The 26,646-nt window shown below is 53.6% G+C and overlaps 1 protein-coding gene across 2 annotated transcripts; it reads left to right on the top strand.

Moving 5' to 3' along the window:
• The first annotated feature begins 515 nt into the window (after positions 1 to 515).
• SDC4 (syndecan 4) lies at positions 516 to 19,681 on the top strand. Of its 2 annotated transcripts, none has more exons than XR_014315342.1 (5): positions 516 to 662; positions 12,168 to 12,303; positions 13,396 to 13,442; positions 14,293 to 16,603; positions 16,671 to 19,681. XR_014315342.1 is itself a non-coding variant. In XM_082744706.1 (5 exons), exons 1-5 carry the CDS (start codon positions 594 to 596, stop codon positions 17,726 to 17,728), a joined length of 603 nt encoding a protein of 200 aa, XP_082600832.1. In that variant the 5' UTR covers positions 516 to 593; the 3' UTR covers positions 17,729 to 19,681. The 2 variants fall into 2 exon arrangements, 1 of the variants encoding a protein (XP_082600832.1); XM_082744706.1 differs by having other exon boundaries at positions 14,293 to 14,491; positions 17,577 to 19,681.
• Positions 19,682 to 26,646: the final 6,965 nt, after the last annotated feature.

Genomic DNA, 26,646 nt, shown 5'->3' with positions numbered 1-26,646 from the left:
CCACGTTCTTTTTTTAAGTATTTATAGCTGCTTTCGAGCTACAATGCTGGAATTCGAGTCAAAGTATTGTAAGAGATTGAATGGCCCGCAAAGATGAAAACATTTAGCTCTTTAAAGAATAAGTTTGCTGCCCTCTTAAAGCTACGCACGTTCACGTCCCATGCAGAAAGTGTTCACGTCCCATGCAGAAAGTGTTCCGTACCCGCAGAGGGGAGCGCACCGCGTTTGAGGAACGCGGGTCTAAAAACTGAAGACCCTGGGCAAGTCCGTGTCCTCAAGTTCCCCACGTATAAAATGGGCTTAGACACAGTGATCTCTCGGGGCCTGCCTGGCAGGGCATCAAAGAAATAAAGGGGACAGGGACTCGGGGTAGATCTCGAGCTCCAGGCGCGCGCCGGACGGATCCCTCGGGGTTTCCAGCAGCGTGGGCGGGCGCAGCGCCCCGAGGCCCAGCTTTCGCAGGGGAATTCCGGGCGGGGTGCGGCGGCGGGGCGGGGCGGGGCCGGGGCGGGGGCCGCCCACCGCCTATAAGAGGGGGGGCCACACACTGTCCCCGGTCATTCTCCTGCGCGCTCTCTGCGGACCGCGGTACCATGGCCACTGCCCGCCTGCTCGCGTTGCTGCTGCTCCTCGTGGGCGCCCCCGCCGCCTCTGCCGAATCGGTAGGTGCTTGGAGATCCCGGGGGGTGGGGGGGGGGCGGCCCGGTGCCTCCTTTGTTCCTGGGGGCCTGGGATAGGGGAGCTCGGGGGGCCGCGCCTCCCCCAACTGGACGCCAAGGCCGGGGAAACTTGCTGGAAACTTGGCTCTGGGGTCACGGGGGGGCGCCGGGCCGGGGTGGCTGCCCCGCGCGAACGTGCGCCTCAGCCTGTTGCTCTTCCCGCCTCCACTGGCCTCGGCCCCGCCGCGCGCTCCAGGCTCGGACGTGACTAAGCCGGTGTCACCTCTTCTGTCCCCACACTCGCGCCCTTCCCTGGTGATCCTGGGGCAGGCTCCGAGTCCTGGATCCCCCTGCTCGCCCTCCGTAAGCGGCTGGAGCGGCGACTCTAGAATCCTTCGGGGCCTGGGGACGAGGGGGCTGCGTGTATTGGGAAGGGGGAGGGGGGCCGGTTGTGCGGGGGCGGGGGGGCTTGTTTCACACACCAGGGGGTGAAGAACTGAGCCCTGACGGGTCTGGCCCCAGCCCTGTCAACTGGCTTGTGACAGGGCAAGCCTCTGCCCCTTCTGAGTGTCAGTTTCCCTATCTGCACATTGGGCTTGGGGGAGCGCAACTGGAGATGACCAGTGCTGCTTTAGGGTCCGCTCTGATCCTTCAAGGGCGGAGGGGAGGGATGATTTGGGCTCAGCACTTCACCAAGAGTTGAACCTTAGCTTTCTGCGAGAATTCTGTTTATTTTTGTTGAACTGCACACAGGAAGTCGGAGCATGCATCTTGAGTGGGGTAAAGGGGGCTGGGGGAGAGAAGGCCTCAGTGAGCCCCGAGAAGCTCTCCTCTCAATGCCTGGTTGTCCCTGTCCTAGTTTACAAAGCCCTAGGCCACCAGAAGCTCCATTCATCCCAGCAGCCAGTGGGGGAGGAGGGTGACAATCTGACCTGGGAAGTTGGGGGAGTGGGAATTGATGGGAGAGGCTATCTGGCCCCCAGGGACCCCAGCTCTGTGCCCTCTTCATGCCCGTAAGCTCCCCATTGTGGGGGAGAGAAAGTCTGTGGAGTTTAATCATTGTCGAATTCTTTATGGGGTTCCTTTCTCTTACCGGCTTCGGGGAAAGTCCTTTCTGCCTGGCAGGCTTCTGTTGAAGCCTGAGTGAGTGAGACCCGGAGAAGAACCTGCCAGCATGATTGCAGGCAGGCAGTGAGGAAAGCAAATATTTAGCACTTATGGTGTGCCTTATGGTGTTCTAATAGCTTTCTAATGGCTATTCTAATGGTCTGTTAAGTAGCTTAATTCTGACAACCCCGCAGTTTACTGTTCTTAAGTGGGTCCTGAGGCTGAGGAGGTTCGCTAACTTACCCGAGGTTGCACAGCTAATAAGGGGCTGAGTCACTCAAATTTAGGCAACCAGGCTTCCAAGTTCCTGCTCTTAATGATAAGCTGCATTCTGATGCTTTCTGAGTGGCTGTCCTTGTGTCCCATCCTCAGGCCTGGCCAGCCTCAAGGAATTCTGAGGTGGAAGGGAACAGGGACCCAGAGTGAGGGGATGACTTCCGCAAATTAAGGGCAACCTGACCGGAAGGTTAGTGTCCGAGCCGGACCCCAGCCTACGCCTGCTGCTCCCTAGGCCCCCGAGAGATGTGTTGGAGTCAAGCTGCTGGGGAGACCATTGAAGTCCTGTCAAGTTGGGTCCAGTCACACAGCAGTCCCGGTTCAGGGGTTGCTGAGTGGGCAGGTGCTTCATGGTGAGGAGCAGACAGCTGGGTCCTGGGGGCAGTTGGAAGGATACGGTTTGGAGGAGCGCAGCTGTGTCAGCCCTGTGCATGGTGACCCACCAGCTGGGGAGGAGTAGGCCCCGAGCAGCTGCTTCCCTTCCACAGAGAGGTGTCCAGAGAGGTGCCCGAATCTCTTATCCTGACCTCAGCACTCCCCTTCCTGGCGAGTGTCACAGACCTTCCACCTCTCATTGTGTCACAGGACTTCCCCTTTTGCCTCCCCTGTCCCCATCCTGCCCAGGTTGTGGCGGGAAAAATCAGACCTAGTCATAGCTGAGTAGGTAATGATGGAGAGGCCTGCCTACTTTTTGCAGGTGGAGAAAACAGGCCCAGGGAGAAGGGGTTTGCTGATTGCAGTTAGGATTTGTTAAGTGCTTTCCAAATGCCAGGTCTGGTGCATTTTATCCTCATGAAAAGCCCAGCATGTGGGGATTGTATTATGCCTACTTTACTGATGGGGGAACTGAGGTCTCCCTCCAGTAGTGCTGTGGAGGCCCCTCTCCAAGTTTTAGGTTTAGCCAAAGGCCTGCCCTCCCCTTGGGTGGTACCCTACCCCTAACCACGAGGGCTTGGTGCCACAAGTTTTGGGAAGGGAACCCAGTCTGAGCAGCCAGCCTCTTCCCCGGTGGTGCTTTCTATCCCAAACCAGTTCTTCCTGTCCAGCTGGGAGCACTCCCCTGAACTGCCTTCCTGCAATTCCTTCCCCAGCCAATTAAAGACAGCCTTGTTTTGGGAGCTGGACCCACCCGCCCGCCCTCCCCTCAGGTATTGCTGCCCAGGGGCACAGCCTGCCAATGTGGCACCAGGCCCAATGAGTTCTGGGGAAGTGTATTTTAGCTTAGAGATGTTACTGGTCTCCGTGAGAATTCTCTCCCTTAACTGCACCAAGGTAGGAGTGGGGCAGAAGCCCAGGGGCTCTGGAACCCTTGAGTGGCCAGTGAGAACTCTTTGGAATTCTTAGAAGCCCAGAGAGCCGCTAAAGGGGGTTATTTGGGCCATGGTCTAGAGGGTTCTGTGAGGTTGAGATTCCGCCGTCTGTAAAACGGGGTTTGAAACAAATGACCTTGAATGCCCTTTTCAGCTCAAGTATATCCCCATCCCCACCACACATAACCACTTCCACCCATGATGGAGGGGATTCTGCTCTTTTCATCTTCAGTGAAATACTGGTCCCTCAGGACTCAGCAAATGTTTGTAGGAATCAATACATGTATGTACGAATGAATTCATGTATGTAACGTCATTCTGAAAGGTGCGTGGAGTTTATCACAAATAGGAAGGTCTTCCAGGGATACCGTGAGGTAGGTTTTATTACCTCTATTTTTATACGAAACTGATGCTCAGAGAAGGATAGTGGCTTGCCTAGGTCAGAACCGGGTCTCTCTGATAATACAAAGAGTCTGATTGGAGCATCTTCAGAGAACATTCCATATGAGGAAATTGGCTGGGTTTGAAGGCAGATACCTTGAGTTCTGACTCTGAACTGCAAGGTGACCTTGAGCATATGAGCCCTATCTTTAGGTCTCTGTGTCCTCAACTCTGTAACAAGCCCACCTTGTGTCCTCACCTCTAACAAGCCCACCTTGGGCTAAAGCCCTCCAAGGGTCCTTCGTGCCCTGGAAACACACGGCTGAGGAGTCAGGAAGCTTTCTGGGCCCCCTGGGTGAAGATCCTAAACAAGAGAAGCTGGGGGGTGGAGACATTGAGCTCTTGCCATCCCCAGCTCCTGGAAACAGAGGGCTTTTCCAAGGACTTGGAGTGCTGGGCCGTCTTGAATGCGGAGCTGGGAGAGCCAGGCTGGGCTTCCAGCCGCAGTTCCCCCTTGGGAGGAATTGGCTCCTGGTTGTTCTCAGCCTCTTGGACTGGTGGGTGTGATTTCCAAATGACCTCTTAAAATTGGGGGAAGGGGCTGGACAGGGCCTGTGATTCACTGGAGGAGAGCAGTGGCTGGCCTGAGTCACCCATTTCCTGGCAACTCTTGGCTAGTAGGATGACTCTGGTGGGGGGGTTGGAATGGGCTCCAGAGTTTTACCTTGTCCTCTGAGACCCTATTTGAGATAGTGTCCAAGCACCCCGGGCTTTGAGGGGTACAGGAAATGCCAGCCCTAGGCCTCGGGCCTTCCAGTGCCTTGTGGATGGGTGGCCTCTGACAGGGTGCAAATCCAGCCAGCCTTCAGAATTGGGCTTGGGACCTGTGCAGAGCAGGTAGAGCTGTTTGCCGGAAAGTTCTGAGCAACAAGAGCAAAGGTGGTGCAGTCCAGATAGGACGGCACCCCAGGAGGCTGATTTTTCTGACGCCCTCTCCTTGCTACCTGGAACTGGCTGGAGAGCCCTGGAACGGTGGTTTGGGCCCAGACTGACCTGACTTGCAGGGGTGTGAAATCCACCTCTACTAGCTACAGGGCGGTGGGCACGTCGGCCAGTCTCCCCGGCCTCTGCTTCCTGGGCGTTGGGGTGAAGCTGCAGGTAAATCTTAACAGTGTGTGCCTGGTAGGGAGGTTGCATTCTTAGTGACAGGACACCAGGTGGTCGTGTACCTTGGAGGATCCTAGTCCCAGGGCCCCTGAAACACTCTCTGCCCTCCACTCCCTCCCCCTCCAACAAGGTGGGAAGTGAGGAGTCCAGGGTGGGGCGGATGGAGTTCAGGTCTCCTGTTTGTTTATTTTAGAAGTGGGTTGTTCGCTAATTATCTGCTGGGTTTATATTTAAACAAGAACCAGTTCTCAGCAGCCGCACCCCTCCTGCTGGGATCTGTAGGAAGCCCTAGCTGAGCTGTTTGCCAGCAGCCCTGGAGGGTGGTGGGGGTTTGCTAAGGGTAGGGGACCACTTGGACAAAGCCCCATCAGGTCAGCCTCCCCAGTTGGAGGCGCAGAATTTCTAGGCCAACGGAGGCTGAGTATATTGCAGGTAGAGCGTTCTGGCCTTGGAGAAGGGGGGTAATGGTAGAGGGGAAGGTCCAGTGTCTTGAAAAGCCAGCAGACGTTCAGTGCCAGTGCCTGGAGAGGGAGGAGAAGGCCTGTGTGAACAGTTGGGGCCTGATTTAACCCTAGAAGGACTGGAAGCCTGACTTCTTGGGCTGGTGACCTTCAGGCATGTCCCTGCATCTGGCCAGGCCCTTCGGCCCTGTCTGGTAGAGGCAGGGTGACTGGAAGTGGGTCCATTTCACAGCCAGAAAAACCTGAGTCACCATCACAGCTCTGCTGCTCACCCCGGGACATGTAGTTAGTTAATAAGTCACTTCGCCAATGTGTCCTCAGTTAAACACCCGGTGTGTCACTTAAGGGTCATAATCGGTGTTTGACCAACTTCTAAAGTGCTGGCGTGATCTTAGTTTATTGTGAGCAGATCGACGAGGGTTCTTCCCCGGGCTAGATGTTGGCTTCAGGGAGGTGGCATCTGAGTGCGTGCTGAAAGTGTAAACCGATGGTTACAGTTCTTGGGGTTCAAAACTTGGCGATCCTTTCCAGAGGGCTCCAGGAGTCCCCATGAGATCGCATTTTGATTTGTACAGTTCTTCCCAGCTTAAGCCTTTTACAGTCCCCACACCTATCCCTGCTTTCACCCTGTCTGTGCCCCCAGTTACTCACCACCTCCACCCCCTGGCCAGTCCCTCTTACTTAGCCCCTCCCCCTGCCCGCTTTTAGTCCGCCTCTCCCCTCCCCCACTCTGTAGGCCAGGAGCTCTGCTGCCCCAGTTTCCTCTGGCACCGTACAAGAGGCTGGCTAGTCAGGTGACACCTGGGGTAATGGAAAGGGGAGGCAGGGAGAGGCTGGTATGTGTGGAAACAGTGACTTGGTGGAGCCTGCTCGTCGTGGCCAGGCCTGTGGGACTGGCTGTACCGCTCGGACCTCAGGCCATGGGGGCAGGGATGCCCCGTGGCCGGTCACAGGGAGAGGGACACTCCTTGCCCCGGGAAAGACCGGCTGGGAGACGTCTGGGGGACAGACTGACCCGGTCTGGAGCAGTGGCTTCCCCACATGGGTGTGTGTGTGTGTGTGGAGAGGGGAGGCTGGGAAGGGGCAGGAAGCCAGCACCCAGGGCTGATCTAATCAGCCGAGACGCGGCTATCGACTCTGCTCTGGAGAGCATGGGAGGCTTGTTTACCTCCCGCCCATGGATCCAGCAGGGACTTCGGATCTGCTGCCTAGATTACAAGACCCAGCTTCAATACACCTCTGTCTCTGTGGCCCTCGGGGAGCCAGCCCCCCTCCCGGCTGTCTCCAGCAGTAATCGGAGCAGTGCCCAGCTTGGTTACCAGGCCCTGAGACAGAGGGAGGCTTGTCTCTTTGAGAAGCGTCTTTGACAGGTGGGCAGACTGGGGGGCAGTGGGGAAAATCCCCATCACCTGCTGGAATGTAGGAGCCCCCTCAACCCCCATCCTAGCTGGCACCCCAGGATCCTGGAGCCCTTGCTGTGGAGTGAGTTGCCCTGGGGGGTTGGTGAAAAGTTGGCTGCTGGCAGTGCCAGGCCTGGCTTCTCTCCTGAGTGATTGTGTTCGAGTAACCCGACCTTGGAGTGGGCAGAGCTGACATTCGAACCCCAGACCTGCCTTAACCCTTCAGATACCAGAGCACCAGGCTGTGGATTAGTGTGTGGTTTCTTCTGCCTTTGGATTTTTTTTTTTTTTTTTGGTCCCCAAGGCAGGTCAGGAAGTACCCTAGGGGGTACAGGTCCCCAGGTAGAATGTCAGGTGTCTCTGGTCACTGCTATTTGCTGCTTTTTGGAAAAATACCACTAGTTTTCTCTGCTTCATTCTTACTAGAACGGGGACTCCCAAGTTGTATGAACCTATCTCTAGGTTCTTTATAGTTTCAAGGGACCTGGTTAGTTGTTGAAAACTCTGGTCCCAGAAACAAAGTAAATTCATTATAGGTATTTATTCACTATTTGCAAAGCACACTGCCCCCACCCCCATCCCCTGACCACTTTCTAGCAATGGAACTGCTTCCACAGCTTTTCCCTGGTCTCTCTGAACCCTTTGAGCACTAATCCCTTGAGCCTGAATGAAGGCAGGTGGGGATTAATAATAGCTGCGACTCATTGAGCACCTGCTGTGTACCAGGCCATATGCTGGGTCCCTTGCACACACTGATGCATTGCACTTAATTCTCCTCATCCTGCAGGGCACTCCTAGCCCTGCTGACCAAAAGAGAAAGCAGAGGGTTCAAGATGGGACATATGCCCCAAGACTCTGGTAGTTAGAAAGTGGCCAGACTCTGCTTTGCTTGTGGGTAACCAGTCTGCTGGCAGATCCTTCATTTCTGCCGGAGTGTAGAGCTCTGATTGTGGCTCCCCAGTTTGCTCCTTCCATGGGGTACCTGACCCTTTCGAAGGGGGGATGGGGGAAGACAGTGATTGTACCAGAGGCCCCTTCTGGGGAATCTCTGGTCAGAACCACTCTGGTGGGTTCAGGAGTCAGAGCCCAGTGTCCTTGCCTCCCCACCCCCACCCCGCCCCCTTGAATTTGGCTTGCAGGATGGTCCTTCTGGTCTCACCTCCTGAAAGAAAGGTCAGGTGTGTCCCTGGCCCTACCTCTTCTGGGGAAGGAGCCTGAGGGCAGAGTTGGGGGAGGGGGAGGCTCTCCTCCTTCTTTTCCTCCCACCAGCTGACCAGGCCTTGACCCTGAACTTCTCACTGGTGCCCCAGCCAAGTTTTTGTTCTTTTGTTCAAGCAGTATCACTTTCACCTTTGTTTGCTCCCTGGTGGAGCCTGGCCTGGCAATGTAGGGTTGGGGTGGAGAGGTGACGCGTGGGTGGCAGTGAGAAATCTGGTTGTGGCTGAGGCATGGTCTTGAGAAAGATCTGACTTCAAATGCCTGCTCCATTGCTTTCAGTTGTGTGACTTTGAATAAATAACTCCGTTACACCTGCGCTCCCTGCAGAATGGCCAGAGCACGTTTCAAGAATAATGGGCTGGACAGATGAGCTCATAAAGGGGAGAATCCAGCTTGGTTCCTGGCACAAAGTGGGTATTTGAGCTGGTCACCCCAGACCCTGAGTGTGCTTTTTCCCTGAGGGCTGAAGCTTTAGGACTCTGGGCTTGGGTTGGTGACCTTTTTCCTAGCTTCCTGCCTGTAGTGTAAGGACTGGATGTGGAAATGTCTGGAATGACAGCTGCAGCCTGTGGGTTTGCTGAGACTCTTGGTTTTGCTGTCAAAATCCTTGAAGCGGGGGGTGGGCGGGGGGGACGACTCCAGCCTCAAGCACGGAGACCTAGGTTCTAAGTCCAACTTTGCTGCCGAGTGCTTGGCCGTCCTTGGCAAAGTCCTTTGTCTTTTAATACGTTTGCCGGGTTATAAAATGAGACCATTTTATAACCAAGCCCAGGCCTTGGTTACCTTGTGGTGGCAGGTATTAGTTCCTTTAGAACAGAAGTGCACCTCCCCCCTCTTCTGTGGCTAATCTGGGGAGGCATCCAGCATCTCAAGCCCCCCCGGGCACCAACCCCAGGTTCCCACCAGCCCCACGGCAAGCAGGGTCTGTGGGACCCAGGCCCACTGACCTATTCAGCTGGTGATTTCTGTTGCGGTTTGTGAGAAAGGAGACGCGAGGGCCCAGAGAGGATGCCTGTGTGTGCACACGCTCCTCCATGAACACATGGTTCGCAGGCAGGGATGGGGGTGAATAGGGAACAGATGGGTAAGCTCCGCTGGGAGCACGGTAGGTCCTCTCTGGTCAAGGCTGGTTCTGGCTGCTGAGTGGCCTGGTTCTTCAGACCCACCCCAGCCTGAATGGGCCTTGTCTGCAAAGCGGGTGAGGCAAGGGCCGGCTGCTGGCTTGCTCCTCACCCTCATCCGCACAAAGGGAGGCTTGCCCATTGCTGACCTAGTCTTAAAGGGTTCCCGTTTGGGAATTTCCCTCTTGCCAGGAGTCGGGGGCAGAGAGGAGCAGAGAGAGGGTGCTTCTGGAAGAGGGATTTGCTTTCCTGTGCCCTCCCAATAGCATGCCCCACAGAGCGGCTTCCATGCCCTGGGACTTGCTGGAGGAAGGCGCATTGGCCCCGCTAAGGTGTCCCGAGTGCCCTGGGATAGGGACAACTGGCGGTGCCGCTGACCCCTGGTGGGATCTTAGCCGAGCCATCAATCCTCTCCAGGAACCTGGTATAGCAAGGAAAGGGGAGGATCACCAGGCAGCCCCTGAGAGGGCTGAACTGCCAGTGAATCTGGGTTTCAGCTCTGGTTTCCAGACGGCCAGTCCTCTCTCCGTCTCCATCTGGCTAATGAAAAACTGAGCGAGTAACTCCCAGCCAATCAGCATGCTAATTCCGTGGGTTGTTTTGAAACACCCCTTAGCACTTTCACATAGTAAAAGAAGAGCAGGAGGAGTAAACAACATTCCAGGGCTCTGGGGGACAAGAACATTACCTGAAACTGCCCAGTGTTGGGACCCCAGCCCCTTTCTGGGGGACTTGGAGCTGTGACTCGCACAGGTGGTCTGGTCTCCGGGCCAGGTCAACAAGTGGCCAAAGGACCATTTTTTTTCCTCCTCTGGGCTGCATTTGACCTCCACTCGCTAGGGCTCCCGGCTAGCTTGGGTGGTTGGGCATTCTGTATGCTCGTGTGTTCCTGCAGGTGTTCGTGCGCGCACGTGGTGAAAGGCTCAGGTGACCTGTGCCTCGTTCTGGTCCAGTGTGGCCGCTTTCTGCCAACGTGACCTTGGGCAAGCCACTTAACCTTTCTGAGGCCCCGCTTCCACTTCTGCACAGGATTTATCAGGAGGATGTACTTCGTTTGCTAAGGGCTTGAGAGGTCCTGCTCTTTGAGATTTAGAGCCTGGGGGAATTCGGGGCTGGAGATGGGGGCGGGAACACAGGGACCTCGCCCCAGGGACAGTTTCGCAACAGCTCTGAGGAACCTTCCTCCCCGGGCTGCCAAACCGAAGCCACAGGCACGGGGCTGTTTGCGGGGGCTGGAATTCCAACACCAGCAGCTCAGCAGCTCCTGATTCCCAAGTCATGAAGTCATCCCCAACCAGGGCTTAACCCCTTCTGGCTCCCCACCCCCACGTGTGCCCAGTGTTCAGCAAAGACTGTCCCATCCGGTGGAAGAGGGCTGCGTGCCCGCTGCCTTCCCCCTAACCTGACCTTCCTCCCTTCCCGGAATCCAGCATCTATGCTTCCGGGGAGGGGGGTGGGAGAGGGTACTGGAGTCAGATTCTGCCCACCTACTCCCCGGAAGCCAGTGCAGGAAGTTGACGAGCCTGGGCCTCGCCTGCCCAGGATATCTTGTTCTAGGAACAGATATCCACCACCACCCCCCCCCAACTCCAGTCACTGGCAGTCTCAGCTGGCTGAAGGGACAGCCTGGGGCAGTCAAAAAGACACTTGGCCTCTCCACTCTTGAATTGTCTGGCTGACTCAGTTTTGTGACCTTAGGCAAGTCACTCCCCTGTCCAGAGCTCACATTCTCTACAATTCTGGGAAGTGAGAGGACGGGCCCTCCCTGGCCTCTGTAGCTGGTATTCTGGGGGTTGTGAGCAGAGCCCCTAAATAGTAGGCACTTTAGTATCTGAGTAAATGGTGGTGGTGGGGGGGGACTTTGCTCAGGGTTGTTCTTTGGGAAGCCTTAGCCCCAGAGCTAAGAGAAAGGTGGTAAGCATTTTGAATGTTTCCTACCCTTGTGAGCTCTGGGAGATGGGAGCAGCGTAGCTGATGTTCTTAATCGGACCTTGATACTTTCCCCTTTGAAAGCTTCTTGGTGGAAGCGGACTTAAGATTCTGCTGTGATTGGGCACCTGGGTGGCTCAGTGGGTTAATCCGCTGTGTTCGGCTCAGGTCGTGATCCCAGGGTCCTGGGATCGAGTCCTGCATCGGGCTTTCTGCTTCGGCGGAGACCCTGCTTCACCCTCTCTCTCTCTCTCTCTGCCTGCCTCTCTGCCTACTAGTGCTCTCTGTCTGTCAAATAAATAATTTTTAAAAAATTAAAAAAAAAAAGATTCTGCTGTGATGTGATGGGCTGGGCCCCCGTGGGGTAGGGACGGAGGACATTTGTGGGTGCCGGAGGGGATGGTCTGTCCACAGGTGCCTCTTTGTGCCCCCTCCTGGGCTGGTACAGAACAGATCTGTGGGAGATGCTGGAAAACTGAGTAGTAGAGTGTGCTAATGAACTTGTGAGTCACCAGGTCTGCGCAGTGCCTGGCTTGAGGCTGCCCTAGGGTGTGGGTGAGCCAGCTCTGTCTGTCCCAGCCCAGTCTGAGTCAGCGGGGAAGGGTGTCCTAGACTGGGTAAGACCAGGGCTGGCAGCCCTTTCCCCGCTTCGGGTGAATCAGCTGTGACTCCAGGAGCATCCTGGAACCCTGGAGTGTTATACCCTCCAGCCTGTGTGGTTCTATCGTCAGGCAGCTTGATGCTGAATCTTCACGCTTCCACCTGCTGCTGGTGTGAAAAGGAAATGCCCAGTTTCCTCAGTTGTAAAATGAGGTTAAATATATGCCTTAGGTGTTAAGAACAGGGACTGACATGTAATAATTGTTTAGTCAGTGGTAACTAGTAATATTTAATGTTGAGTTTTAATAAATAAAACTTGATGAGTTTTATTAGCCCAGGCTGGGAAAGAGATTTGCCTAAGGTCACACAGCAAGTTGGGGACCAGGAGGAGTGGTCTCCAGGGTCTGGTCTGATTACATTCCAGCACCCCAGGTTATCTTACTGAATGCCCACTTCACTGCGTTTTGGGGCTTGGGGGGTGTTACAGAGCACCGGGGGCTACTGATGGGGCTGATGTGACTTCCCTTTTTCATTCTAGATCCGAGAGACCGAAGTCATTAACCCCCAAGACCTAGAAGGCCGATACTTTTCTGGAGCCCTACCAGACGACGAGGATGTTGGGGGCCCTGGGCAGGAACCCGATGACTTTGAGCTGTCTGGCTCTGGAGATCTGGGTATGGAGGGTGTGTGGTGGGCTGCCTGGGGTCCTAGGGCTGGAGGGAAAGTGACCTCACCGAGCATAGGGTAGTGAGCTCGCCTGGAAACTTGGATTTGGTTTGGGGTGGATTCCTGTAGTGCTCCTCCCCTCTCAAAAAAGAGGAAACAAAAGTAACTATCAACCCTTTTCCATTCCTGGCAACCCTCCTTGGGCAAGTTGTTTGTTGCTTGGAGTTCATTTGTAGCTCTAGGTTTTCTGAGCACCGCCTGGACCTGTCCGCCTGTGGCTGGGGGCCTGGTGGCGGTGGGGCTGGAAAGACCTGACAGTTTTCTTCTGAAAAGGAAAAGGACCTGCTCTAAGGCCTGGGAGCATGTGTGGGCAGGCAGAGGAGCGGGTGGGGAGCCAGGAACAAGCTTCTGCTTCGGGGTGGGGGGGAGTAGGTGAAGGGGCCCCGGCTTCTGGGCCCTGGACGATGGGGAGCTAGGGCTGTTCCTGGTCTTCTGTGACTCCCTGGCTCCTCCAGAAGCATCCTTCCTGGGTACAGAGGGGTGTGAAAGATGGAAAGTTGGAACTTCAGAGTCACGTAGTCTTGAGTTCATGCTACCTCCCTGTGACCTCTGAGCCTTGGATTCCAAATGTGTAAATGCTGTGAAAGATAGTCTAATATATTTTTTTAAGATTTTACTTATTTATTTGACAGAGAGATCACAAGTAGGCAGAGAGGCAGGCGGAGAGAGAGGGGGAAGCAGGCTCCCTGCTGAGCAGAGAGCCCGATGCGGGTCTCAATCCCAGGACCTGAGATCATGACCTGAGCCGAAGGCAGAGGCTTTAACCCACTGAGCCACCCAGGTCCCTGAATCCAAGAGCAGGGGTTACAGAGCAGGGGTCTGGATCTGCTCCGCTCCCTGCCCAGCATTCTTGTGAAAGAACCAGGGAGCCCATTTTACAGATGAGGTAACTGAAGGTGGGGTACAAATGGCCACTTGCTGTACCTTGAGCATAGAAAGGTTGTACATTAGGACTCCCACCAGCCGTGGCTGATAAAGGGGGAGGTCCTTTATTAAAGGGGAAGTGACCTCAAACTCACACAGCCTTTCTGACCTTCCAGATGACTCAGAGGACCCCCAGATCCTTCCCAAAGTAATCCAACCCCTGGTGAGTAATTCATGCTTTTTTGCCTCTCCCCTTGAGCTCCTCTGTAACACCGGTCGGGAGGGGTCCCTAAGTTGAGGGTCTGACCTCCTGCTGCAAGAAAGCTTTTATTTGTGGCCTCAGCTTCCTAGGGGCAGGCACAACTGTGGGTCATGGTGGGCCATCCTTCCTGCAGGGATAATCACTGTCAACACTTAGATGTGTTTCCAAGGTCCTTTCTGTGCATTCCTAGGTATTTCCCAACATAAATATCAAATTGTAGATAACAGTTGTGTGTGCTGTATTTTTCACTTAAAGTGGTCAGGAGTTTGAGTCTGTTCGCCCACATAATTAAATGCACTTCCTAGGCATTTATATAGGCTGCATAATCCTTGTTCACTGTTTTTCCCTTATTGATGAAAATGTTATTTATAATTTTTTGACTTCCTGAAATTATAACACTAAGCAGGCGTCTTTCACTCAAATCTCTGATTAGCAACTTGGGACACAGTCCCATAGGCAAAGTTTCTGCCTTAAAGGGCAAGCAGTTTCTGCCTGCAGCTTGGCCACACTGCTCTCCGAGTGGCGATTCTCAAATCCGCACTAACCAGCAGTGAATGGGAACACGTGTTTCCTAGCACCCTGGTCCCATTATTCATTCCCCATTTGGGACAGATGTGGAAAGGTTGAGAGTGGGCATTCGATGAGAGAGTGGTTGAGAGGTTGGTTGGTGCTGCTTTCTGTCCCAGCACCACCTGGTTCAGCCAGCACGATGGCAGAAGCAGACTCCCTCCCTGGCCGGTTGTTCCTGTCCCCTGCCCGGGGTGTGTCCTGAGGCCACGCTGAGTGTCTCTCTTCCTTCCACCCCGTCCAGGTGCCTCTAGATAACCATATCCCTGAGAGTGCAGGGCCTGGCAGCTGGGTGCCCACTGAACACAAGGAATTGGAGGAGAACGAGGTCATCCCCAAAAGGATCTCGCCCTTCGAAGGGGACCAGGACGTGTCTAACAGGGTGTCTATGTCCAGCACTGCACAAGGCAGCAGCATCTTCGAGAGGACCGAGGTTCTAGCAGGTGAGGTTCTCACTAGAGACTTTGAAGGGGGAGAGGACTCCGGGGAGATGGTGCTGCAGACACAGATGCCTTGGGCTCCTTGGTGCCCCTTCCTTCCCACCACAGGGTACCCTGGAGACTCAAGGACTACCCCTCCCTAGGGGGTGGGTCTGACCTGGCTTGTAGCCTGCTGGAGGGGGAGGAAGAAAGAATTGCATATCAAAGGCTTCGTCACTTGCTTTATTAAGTCCTGTCTTGCTTTCAAAACGTTTGCACAACCTGAGGGGTGGTTGGTACTGGGGAGTTAATTATTAAACACTGACTTCCCTTGAAAGGCCCTTGAAAGCCCCAAGACTCCTTGGATTGGGTTGTCTCCCCATCCACCTGCTTGGTCATTTGACGGCCTTATGACCTTGGCTGAGAAGCTTTCCAACCCCATTGGAGGAGGAGAGCCTCAGTTTCCTCCTCTCTGAATGGGTACAATGCTACACCTTGGTAGGTGTCATAAGTCCTTGAAAATTAGAATCTGAAATTATTTGGGCACCCGGAAAGCACTTTCCTGATTTGTTGGTACAAGCTGTCTGTCATTGAGTCCTCACTGACTAAATTCTGGGTGGCATATCGAGGTCCTTCCTATGACAGATTAAGACACCGAGGCCTGGAGAGAGAGGTTTAGGGTTGGCCTGACGTGAGAGCCACAGGGTTCTTGACTGGTGTGCTATTGTGGGAGCTCTGCCCCAGGGTGGGGCTTTGGGCGTGGTCTTCATCTGGGGAGGCGACTGCATCCTTTCCCACTCCCTGGTAGCTCTGGGTTCGCCAAAGCTGGGGCTGGGTTGTCAGAGGGAACTGTCTTTCTGGCCAAGTCTTAATAGGCCAAGGGCCTATCTGCATGAACCAACCTGGTGAATGGGTGCCCCGGGCCCAGGCTTGGTTACTCCTGTCTCTTGGCAGCCAACTGGGCCAGTACCTCCCAGGAGGCTTATGGTGCAAGGAAAGAGCCCTGTGCCCTGCATTTTGCAGATAAGGCTCCTGGGAGAATATAACCCCAGCTGACCTTGGGCCCGGCTCAGCCTTGATCCTGGCCTCCTGGTTGCTGTGCCATGTAAGAGGGGTAGTGGGTGCTGTTGGAACCAGAGAAGCCCTTAGAGACCTTTTCACCTTCTAAGCTTCTGAATATTTGGTAAAACCTCCCCCACCTTTATAACCACAGAGTTTCGCTTTTAGCTGGCATACGTGGGATCAGCATAGGGTTTTTTCTTGCACCAGCTAAGGGTTTTGCTGCTTTTAAAGAAAAATGTTAAAAACCACTGATCTAGTCCAAGCAAGTGTGTCTTATAAATGGGAAGACTGAGGCCCAGAGAAAGCAAACCACTTGCTTGGATCACATAACAAGAGACAGAACCAAAGCAAGGTCATCTCTTAAGCCTTCCAGTTGAGAATTAGATATGCGTAAGATCTTCATATGAGAAGTAGTGTAACTGTTGTGCTAATTGGGGTGAGACTGTCCATTCCAGTAACATCCTGGTGGCACCTGGGAGTTTCTCAGGTGCTTGCTAGATGCCTTATGATCCGTGTGCCTCCCTCACTGGGTCCGTTCAGCCCAATCAGACAGGTACGTCTGGCTCTCTGGAAGCTCAAGAGAAGCCAAATCACATGTCCAGAGTCACAAAACTAGCCCTGGTATTTGAACCTAGGACCACAGTCACTTTTGAGACTGTCCTTGAACCTCGTGGAGAGAGAGGCCCAGCACAGACCAATGTCCTGATAAGAAGAGCCAGGAGGTTATCAGAGGGGAAAGGTGATAAAAAGCAGTCATGGAATTGAAAGCTCATTCCATGTGCTTTTTCTGTATTTTGGGGGGGGGGGGTGTCACTTTGTTGTTGCTTTTTCATAGAGTTTTAGCGAAGAAAGAACCTTCCTGGGCCCCTCTGTGCCACTCAGCCCCTGTTCTGTGCATAGATTTGGAGTATGTGCAGGGATGGGAAATTAATCTCTCCTTAGCCGTAATAAGACCGAATTAGGGGACTCAGTCTGCCCCAGCAAGGATTCTGTGAGCTATCCCTGCCCCCTCAACAAGCAGGATAGAGCCCTTCAGGCAGCCTGGCATTCTGCAAAACAGCTGTTCACCTAGTCGTTCTGAGCATAGGTGACAGCAAGGGGGAGGCTAGATGTAAGAGAGCTGACAGGGCGGACTTGGCAGCAGCCCGTGTCTGCCTGACCCCAGCAGGCACCTTTGGCCAGTGCTCTGCTCTGAGCTGAAAAGGGAGAGTCATTTCTTAAGCATATCACTGGGGGCGCGTGGGTGGCTCAGTGGGTTAAAGCACATACCTGGCGTGCCAGGCCCAGTTCAGGGTGCTGGGGACTCATGTAAACACCTGAGTTTACAGTTAGTGAGTACTGAGCCTTCGCCATACGCTGTTCTGAGTATTTGCGGTGGGTTAATTTATTTAATCCTTAGGACCCGTGCATGAGAAAGGTCCTCCTGTTTCCATTTTGCAGTGAGAGAGATGAAGGCACTTGCCCAGTCGCACAGCCAGCGATGAGTAATGGGAGTGGGTTGTAGGCTCAGCCCCTGAGCTGCACACAGAGGAGAGGAAACCACAACATGTCACTGCCTGTGACACAGTAGCATGGCCCTGTGTTCGCATGCATGGCCCCGTGTTCGCATGTCCGAGCTGTGTCTGGTAGCGTGCCTGTGTGTGGATGGAGCACTTTTGTACCTGTCCGTGCAAGTGTGCGCACACAAGAGTCTGCTACACAGTGCGCCATGCTCAGGCCTGGCGGAGGTGGGGTGAGTATGTAAGACAGGTTGTCGCAGCCTGGGGATTTGCTGGCTCCCGGCCAGTTGGTGCTAAGCTGCTGCAGGGGCATGCCTGGCTGTGGGCTGCCACAGGTGCAGGTTGGAATGGTGGCTTTGCCACGCTCACCCTGTGGTCTTCAGTGACTTAACAGTGACCCCCCCCCCACCACCCCCAGTCTTGTGAATGAGGTCGTACTGAGCATAGGTGACAGCAAGGGGGAGGCTAGATGTAAGAGAGCTGACAGGGCGGACTTGGCAGTGTGCCCAAGGTCCCGACCTGCAGTTCTTCCCACTCTTCCCCTGCAGCTCTGATCGTGGGTGGCGGCGTGGGCATCCTCTTCGCCGTGTTCCTGGTCCTGCTGCTGGTGTACCGCCTGAAGAAGAAGGACGAAGGCACCTACGACCTGGGCAAGAAACCCATCTACACGAAAGCCCCCACCAATGAGTTCTACGCCTGACGCGCCCGCGTGGGCACTGGTTGGCTTGGACCTCCACGGTGGGGGGAAGCCGAAGAACTTGGAAGGGTGGACGTTAGGGTAGGGGGAGGGCTACCTAATACTGACCTTTCAGCATCTCCAGCTCTGATAATGTTTCAAGTGTCGGAAGAGACGACATCTTCTGTTCCTGCCTCTTCTTGATTCTCTGGGCCTCGGTTGTCCTGGCAGAAAAATAGGGTTACCCTTGGCCTTGCTGAAGGCAGGTCTGGGATTGGATCCTTTCTTGATCTTAAACTTAAAATGTGGGCCCAGCTTACAGCCTGTCCTGAACCTGCCTCACCCAGAGCCCCTCTGAAGCTGGGACAGGAGTCCTGCTGGAGCTTTGCCCCCAGCAGCCTTCTCCTCTTGTGAAAAGGAACCAGGAGAAGGAACTAGAACCATCTGCACCTTGAGACGTGTCCATCCAAGGGCACTCGTGACCACACTACAGGAGTCTGTGGCATACCTTGGGCCATTCTCGGCTCTTTCAAGTTGACTTTTTGGAACTCAACCTTTTTTATTTGGGGGAGGGCGTGGGGAAGGAGGGAGGGTGGGGAGAAGATTTGAAGTTCATACTGGAACGGATTTGCAGAGTATTTGCAAATCTACCTTAAGCGGGGTAGGTTTTTTCTGATTGGTTCATTCCTTGGTGTAGGGCCTCTGCCTGGGCAAGAGTGTGCCGATGCCGAGACATTCTCCGCTCTCTTGCACTTTCCATAGTACCTGCGAAGTTTGTATTTAATGGCTTTTTAAATTTTTGTTTCTCGAAAATGAGAGAAGAGATGGAGATATGATTTTTATTAAATTTTTTTTTTTTTTACTATTTATAGCTTCAGATAGGGCCCTCTTTCCTCCTTTTCTTTAAATATCCTTCCCATTTTTTTTTTTTTTTTTATACTTAACACTCCCCCTGCTGATGACCTTGGCCCTTTCTGAAGCTGCTTCTTCTTAGGAGTAGCTTTTGCTGAAACAGTTTTCTAGCAGATCCCAAAATATAATGTAGGGGATGGTGGGATATTTGTGTCTCTTTTCTTGTAATATATTATTATTCTTCCTTGGTTCTAGAAAAATAGATAAATATATTTTTTCAGGAAATAGTGTGATATGTCCCATTTGAGGTTGGCTGGATGGTTGAGTGAGTGGATTTTCATGTGGCTGAGTGGGTTTTTGCCTGCCTCTCTCTCTCTGTTGCTCTGTCTCTCTCTGTTCCTCGTGCCTTCTCCTGATTGGGCTGGAGTAGTTGAGGGTAGGCAGTTCTGCCTTCTTTGTAGCTTCCACCTTGAGCCCAACTGGTGTTCCTTTGCTGTTCCCAAATTTCCGAGAAAATTGGAGAGCTGTGCTATCCACTAAGTGGCCACTGGCCACATGTGGCTATTCAAATCAATGAAAATTGCATAAAGTGAAAAATTCCTTCCTCATTTACACTAATGACATTTCAAGTGCTCATTTACCATATGTGACTCGTGGCTGCTATGGTGAACACGCAGGTAGAGACCATGTCCACCTGTTGAACCACAGTGCTAGAGAACGAAACTGACTTAACAAGTCCCAGCCCCAGCCTTGCGGTGGGGGGAAACCTTATCTCCCGGGGCAAACCGGGAGGATGGGGAGGGCTGATGGGGCCCTGGCCCTGGAGCTTGTTATCGGTGGCTCTGCTGCTCCACAAAGAAGAGGGCTGGTGGCCTAGCCTGGGCAGGCCGCCTCTTCCTGTCCCCACTGGCTGGGTACAGGGGAGTTGCTCTTGCCTCCTGCATCCTTCACCCCTACAACCTGGGGTCCCAGCTGGCTGGGTCCTGTGCACTGCCCTCCTCCCCCTCGCCGTGTCCTTCTCCCTCTGGCTATGTTGGGAGTGAGCACATCTTACAGCCACCTCACGCTGTTGTCTGTTACTTAATTTTTTTTTTTTGATAAGATAATAAAACCTGGTACTTTCTAGATTGCCTGTCTGTGTCATTTTTAAAGTTTGTAAGAGGTCATCCTTTCTGGGTTCTGTATCCCTTGATAGCCGTGGAGCCTGAGAGAGTTGGCCTGACCAGATCTGGATCCCATTCGTGGGGCCAGACACCAAAGGCAGAGATGTCAGAAGCCAAGGAAGGGCGTGGAGAGGAGGAGAAGCAGAGAGTGCAAGTGACGGGCTCCCGGGTGGCTCAGCTGCTTGGGCGACTGCCTTGGGCTGAGGTCACGATCCCAGAGGCCTGGGATTGAGCCCCACGTTGGGCTCCCTGCTCAGCAGGTAGCCTATTTCTCCCTCTTCCTGCTCCTTCCCTCACTCACTCTCCGTCTCTCTTCAAGAAATAAGTAAAAGTGCACGTGGCAACCTGTGGGCTTGTCGTGCCTGCCTTGGTGTTTTGTTCAGATGGTTCCTTGTTTCAAACAAGTCCTCGGAGTAGGTGTCAACTATAGAAATGAGGGTGTTTCCCCATGTAAATCCAGATTCCCCACTACTCTGGGGGAAAACTCAAAAGATTGGGCTCCTCTCCAGCCATTTGGCCACAATTGGAAGTTGCTCACAGTCAGGATCTGTCTAGACATGGGTTCTGTGGGTTGCCATAGTCTTGGTCCACCTGCTGTCACTCGACTTGACCTCTACAGGCATTGTGGTAGGCAGGTCTGGACAGAACCCATTGGCGCCTCTCTTGATCCTGGTAAAAGCCCTTTGCCAAGGGGGAACCTGCCCTGAGCTGGTCTGCAGAGTTAAGCCTGAATTCCAGGGCTTTGGGTTCTGGTGGTCTAACCTTGGTGCCATGTGTCCCAGTGCTTAGCTGGGTCAGGGGAAGAGCTCAGAGGAACTGGCAGTAGAAGCAAACCCTCAGGTCACATGCCTGTGCCAGAACCCGCTCTGCTTCACATCAGCACCTGCTTCTTTGGCACAACAATTCCACAAAGTGGGTGCTGTCAGTGTCGCCGTTAAACAGGTGGGGACGCTGCCGCTAAGAGGTTACAGGAGCTAACCAAGTTAGTTACACCAGCTAACCAAGTGTATAGGTGAGATTTGAACCCACGCACTTGGGCTCTGGAGTCCACACACAACCACATTGCCCATCAGAGCTTTTAGTGGCCCAAGGCCCCTTCACTGGAGGCTGCTTGGGACCGTTAACCCCCTCTGAAGCAGCCAGCCTGGCCTCAAGTCCCTCCCGAGTCCCAGGTGGCTTGAGCAGATCTCTGTTCCTCATAACCGGGTTCTCGAAGAAGTTCCTCACATCTGTGAGACCTGGTAGCTGGTGGCCACATGGCTGTTTCAGTTGAAAGTAATTTTTTAAAAACAAACAGTTCCTCATTTGTCCCAGCTGCATCTCAAGGGGTCAACAGTCACGTCCAGCTGCTGCCGCTCTGGGCCGTGCAGACACAGGAGAGCATTTCCACCGTTCCAGAAATCTCGGTCAGGCCTGTGTCGGGTGATGTGAGACGGTGGCTCGGGACCTCTGAACTTGGATTTCAGCTTTTACAGCTGTTACCTTGTGTGCCAGCAGCCTGCAGAGGGGAAGGTCAGAGCCAGGGACCAGAAGGTGCTCAACAAAAGGCGCCCTATTCTCCTCATCAGCGCCATCCTTTGGGTAAGCTTAGCTCCCAAGAGGCCCCTCTATGACCTATCGCTGTACAAAATTACCCCCTGATGGAGGGGCTAAGGACCACTATCTCGCAGAGTTTCTGCAGATCAGGAATGTGGGAACAGCTGAGCTAGGGCATGTGGGGCCTCACGAAGTTGTCGTCAGAATGCTGACCAAGGCGGCAGTCATCTAGAAACTTGACCCGGCTTGGAGGATCCACCTCCAAGGTGGCTCACCCCCATGTCTGGCAAGTTGGTGCTGCAGGCTATGGAGAGGAGGCCGTAGTTTCTTGCCATGTGGACCCTCAAGGGCCGATTGTGCGTCTTTTTTTTTTTTTTTTAAAGATTTATTTATTTGACAGAGAGAAATCACAAGTAGAGAGGCAGCCAGAGAGAGAGAGAGAGGGAAGCAGGCTCCCTGCTGAGCAGAGAGCCCGATGAGGGACTCGATCCCAGGACCCTGAGATCATGACCTGAGCCGAAGGCAGCGGCTTAATCCACTGAGCCACCCAGGCGCCCCCGATTGTGCGTCTTCATGACACGGCGACTGCCTTTCCCCAGACAATGACCCATGAGAGCCAGGTGGAAAATACAATGCCTTTTATGGCCAAACCTCAGGTCCCTCACTGTCACTTCCACGAAGCAGCCTCTTGGTCCCACAGGTCAGCCCCATTCATTGTGAAAGGAGACTCCAGGAGGCAAGACCCCTCAGAAGCCATCTTCAAGTCTGGGTTCCATATATCCTGGCTGCCGGCCAACTCTGGACAGGGCTTAATTTCCCTAAGTGCTAACTCTGAGTGCAACTTGGGATAATATTATTTCTGAGGATTGGGCACAGGATGCAAAGTAGATTTGAGACAATATTGAGCCATTTTGTTCATGATCTTGCCGTTTTCCTGAAGCAGTGAAAACATGGATTCCTGTGTGGGGTAATTCCTCCATGGGGCATGGGGAGGCCTATGGGCCAAAAAGATTCCGGCCGGGAATTTGCTATGTAGTTTTGGGGCGTGAGAGAGTCAGAATTCTAAGGTGGCCCCCGATAATTCTGCCCCCTGTATATTCTTTCCCCTTGAACGTGGGCAGGACCTGTGAACATGATGGAGGCCACTTCTATGACCAGGTTACATTAGATAGGAAAGGCAAAGGGGTTTTGCAGAGGTAACTGATGTCCCAAATTAGTTGAATTAGTAAAATGGGAGAGTACCTTGGGCGGGCCAGGCTTAATGATTTGAAAGCACAGATAAGAGGGTCTCTGGAACCTTCCTGATAAGAAAGATGTTCTCCTGTTGGCCTTGACAAAGCAACCTTCCATGAGTTCTACAGCTACAAGGACATGAGTTTTGCCTACTGTGAACTTGGAATAGGATCCTTGGCCTCAGACAGACTGCCCTGTGAGCTCTGGCTCGCACTTTGATTACGGTCTTGGGAAATCCTTAGCAGATGACCCAGCTAAGCAATTGCTTGGACTCCCAGTCCGTGGAAACTGTGGGACAGTAAACAGGTATTATTTTCACCCATTGTATCTGTGGTAGTTTGTGACATGACATAGAAAACTAATACAGGAAGGTCACCTGCCTCTGGGTCACCAGTTTCCCGTCCGTGAAATGGAGGGGAGCACAATGTCTGCATCACCTCTAAATGTACTTCTGGAGGAATGACAATGACAGCAAGCCTCCCATATAAAGTGGGGACAGTGGGCCAGGTCCTGTTGAAAGTGTTTTACATATTTTGGTTATTTTATTCCTCATGACGCCTTGTGAAACCAATACTTCCCCCTTTACAGAAGAGGCAGCAGAAGCACTGAGCGTTTGAGCGACTTGAAGTTTGCCGAACCTGCCCAGCTTCAACATAAAACTTGACCTCCAAGATGGCTGTTGTCTGGAAAGCTACCGTTTGTATTCCTTGATTTTAAGGTGATCCCTCTGAAAATGCATATGAATCATTAAGTGTGAGAAGGGAATAGATATAGGTGTATCAGGACAAAATCAGCCAAGCCCAGGATACTTTTTGCCAGGATGAGGCGTGGACGGCACCCTTTCAGACACCAGCCAGGGCTGGGGAGCAGAGGGGGACAGTTTGAACCAGATGGGGGCTGGGGCATGAGCGCTGCAGAGTAGGCTCCCCATTAGCCCTCTATCATCAAAGTGAATCCATAAAGACAAGGCTTTGCCTTCCCTTAGAACTTTGCCTGCCTCAGGGGCTCACAGCCAGCTGGAGCAGGTGTTTACCCCTTCGGCCCCTGAAAGCATGATTGTGCCACTACTGCCTCCCCCTGCCTTTACCCCTGGGGTTTGGGAAGAGAGCCAAGTCTGCCTGGAGGGCCTTTTTTTTGGTGAGTGTGGTCAGGGATGACTATTACAGAACTTAGTGGACATTATCTAATTGGTTTCATTCCCTTTGAAGCTGTTTCCTCCTTCTCTTTGCTGTCTTCGCGTTCTGTGCCTTCAGCAGTCTACAGTCTTCCCCAGGGAGGAAGGTGTCTGAGAATTCTACCCACACTGCGGTTTTAATAGTTCCTCTGAGAAAACCCCACTTAAAAGAAACAAAAGAGAGAGAAACCCAAGAGTCAATGCTGAAGCCTGTAGACTAGGTTGGTTATGGCGGAACCTCAGGCAACGTGAGCTGGTAAGCTAGGAGATTTTAGAACCGAGATTTTGACTTTATTCTTGCTCTGAGAACCCCAGAGTCCCAGATTTAACATCAAGAGTATAGGATTTAAATTAGGCTCTGCCATCAGCCTGTTCTTGGAGTTTCGTGGGTGGGCCTTCTCTCTGAGCCTGTTGCCTCCTCTGTAAAACTTGGAGAAATATGGACTAGAGCAAGGATTCTCAACCCTGGGGTTCTGATCCTGACAGTGTGAAAATGTTAAGATTAGGTTTTAAGACCGGAATAGTTCTTGAATGAGAAGTAAATGAAAACTTAACTCTTGGGCGGGAAACAGTGCCACCTGCTGGCCTCACTTTGCACTTGCAAATCTCCTAATTGCCAATGCAACGCACAGCTCTTGGTATTTATTGCGCTCCACTCAAAGTTCAAGGTCACGCTAGTGTGCCCTCTAGGACACAGACATGAGCCTCTTTCCCCAGGAGCTCACAGTCTAGAAGTGACAATCGACATGTACATAAAGCCCTTTGATCCAGGGTGGGTGGCCACAGGGTCCCGGTGAAGTTCTAGGGAAACACGGGGTGGGGCCAGGGTATGTGAATTGTACAGTCATTCAAGTCTCCGTACTTAGCAGGGCCTGCCTTGATTTTTATGCTCCGGTGTCACTGTTTTAAATTCTTAATGTTTGAACAAGGTGCCATACCTTTTCATTTCTCCTTTTTCCCCCCTACATACTTTTTCATTTTGCACTGGGTCCCACCCATAAGGTATGTAGCTAGCTGCTCCTCCCCTGGGGAAAGCTTGGAAGACGTGACCTTTGAGCTGGATTTGGAGAACAGCGTAGTAGGTGGAGGGAGAGGAAAGAAGAGGCCTATTCTAGTGTAAGAGACACGGTGGACAGGTGGAGCCCTTGGGCCACCATGACAGAGAGGTGTGAGGGAAGTAGCTAGGGGATGGGTTACTAGGGGATGGGAGGAGTGGACAGGGAGGGGACAAGATGTCAGAGGGATTCAGGTTCGGGGCTAGGAGGACCTCCAAGCACAGAACAGCAGCTGGAACTCAGAAGACAGGCCAGGACTGGAGCTGTGAGGTCACCGACTTCCATGTGGGCGCAAAGCTGGGACCAAGGGCACTACTGTTCCCTGAGGGGAGTACAAAAGAAGACAGCTGCACTGCTGGGCCTGGGCTCTCAGGCCAGTCTGGGATCTTGGCTTCCAGGACTCCTGCCCTGTGGAGTGGCAGAGGAAGTCCTTGAGGGTAGAGCTGAATGGGCCCTCGTGCCCCAGTGCCCTGTGTGGTGCGCTGTGAAACTCAGTCTCCTACAAGTGGCTTTCCTTCTTCAACAGCATCACGGGGCCGTGAGAGCAAACTCTCGTGAGGCAGGCTCTCGAGTGAGGGCCGTTTCCCATTCAACTTGTTCGCTGCATTCCTGGGCCAGGATGAGTTCTCAGGGGCACAAGGGCCCTTCAACAAGCTTCTCCTTCCTCGCCATAGCAGGTTTTAGCCGGCTGATGGCAGATAACAGAGCTTCCCGAAGACTTTGGGAGGTTTAAAGAGCAAAGGTCATCTCCTCCCCTTGGGAAATGGGCCCTTGCTCACAATTCAAGGAAGGGCCGAGAGGGGTAAGAGCTCTGAACCCGAATTGCAGATCAGTTGTCTCCACGGGGCCGCATGGGGACTGGTTCCTGTCTCTGGCACCCAAGGTATATCTATATCCTTGGTTCCAACAGCCAGAGCCAGGACCCTGCCTGGTTTTTCTGCTTCCCTGTAAACCACAGAGTTGACAAAGTAGGGGCAGGTGGATCAGGATGGGGCAGGTGGATCAGGATGGACTGTGATTTGGTCCCCAGACCCCATGCAGAGTGGCCTGGTTTTTGCCCAGTTGATCCCAGGAGTTCTGCCCAGAGTTGTCCTGTGTTTTGTATCCTGTGTTTGCCCCAGGCCCGGGGAGCATCTTTGCATGGATTGGTGGGGGTGCATAGCTAGGAGGGTAACTCATCCCCAGAGTCAGCAGGTGGGCCCTGGGGCAAGGACAGGAGCTCGGGGATGCTAGCTTCTTCTGAACACCATTGTTTCTCCAGAAGAGGTCAAAAAGGCAGGCTCTCTGTTCCATCAGAGTTGTGGTCCCTTCTTCTGTGGGTGTGAGGGTGGGAGAGAGTACCCGAAGCACCCCACTCCTTGGGGAGGTGGGTCATGCAGATCAGACTCTCCCTTGGCGTAGAGGAATCCCCTGATCTGCAGGATTGCATCCCGCTGGACTTGCAAGACAAGTGCCTGTGGGGACAGTTAAGATGGCAAGACCTGACCACTGTCCCAGGCACCGAAGGCAGAGGCCAGAGAGCAGACACAGGCAAGGGTACTGTGCCTGGTCCAGCCATCGCCAGTTCAAGGAGGGGCAGATCTTTGGGTTCCAGGGTGGAAGCCGGCACTCCAGGGCAGGACCCTCACGCTCCAGGAGGGGCTTGGTGCTTCCCATGGGATCCAGTGTTCAGGATCGGACCTGGTGGTCCAGCAAGCACCTGCGCCAGGTGGGACTGCGTGTGCTGGGGGAGCCCAGTGCTCCAGGGGAGACCCGGTGCTCTAGGAGTGACCTACTGCTCCAAGCGGACCCCAGAGCTCCAGGCAGTTCCTAGTGACCCAGGTAAGAGCCAGTGCTGTGGGCAGGCCCCGGGGCTCTAGGCAGTTGGCATTCCAGGGCAGCTCTAGCACTCCAGGTAGGACACGATGCTCCAGGGAGTATCTCAGGAGC

Source organism: Mustela nivalis (genome assembly GCF_964662115.1).
Source record: "Mustela nivalis genome assembly, chromosome: 8".
Lineage (NCBI taxonomy): Eukaryota > Metazoa > Chordata > Mammalia > Carnivora > Mustelidae > Mustela > Mustela nivalis.
This window is presented reverse-complemented; position numbering and strand designations above follow the sequence as displayed.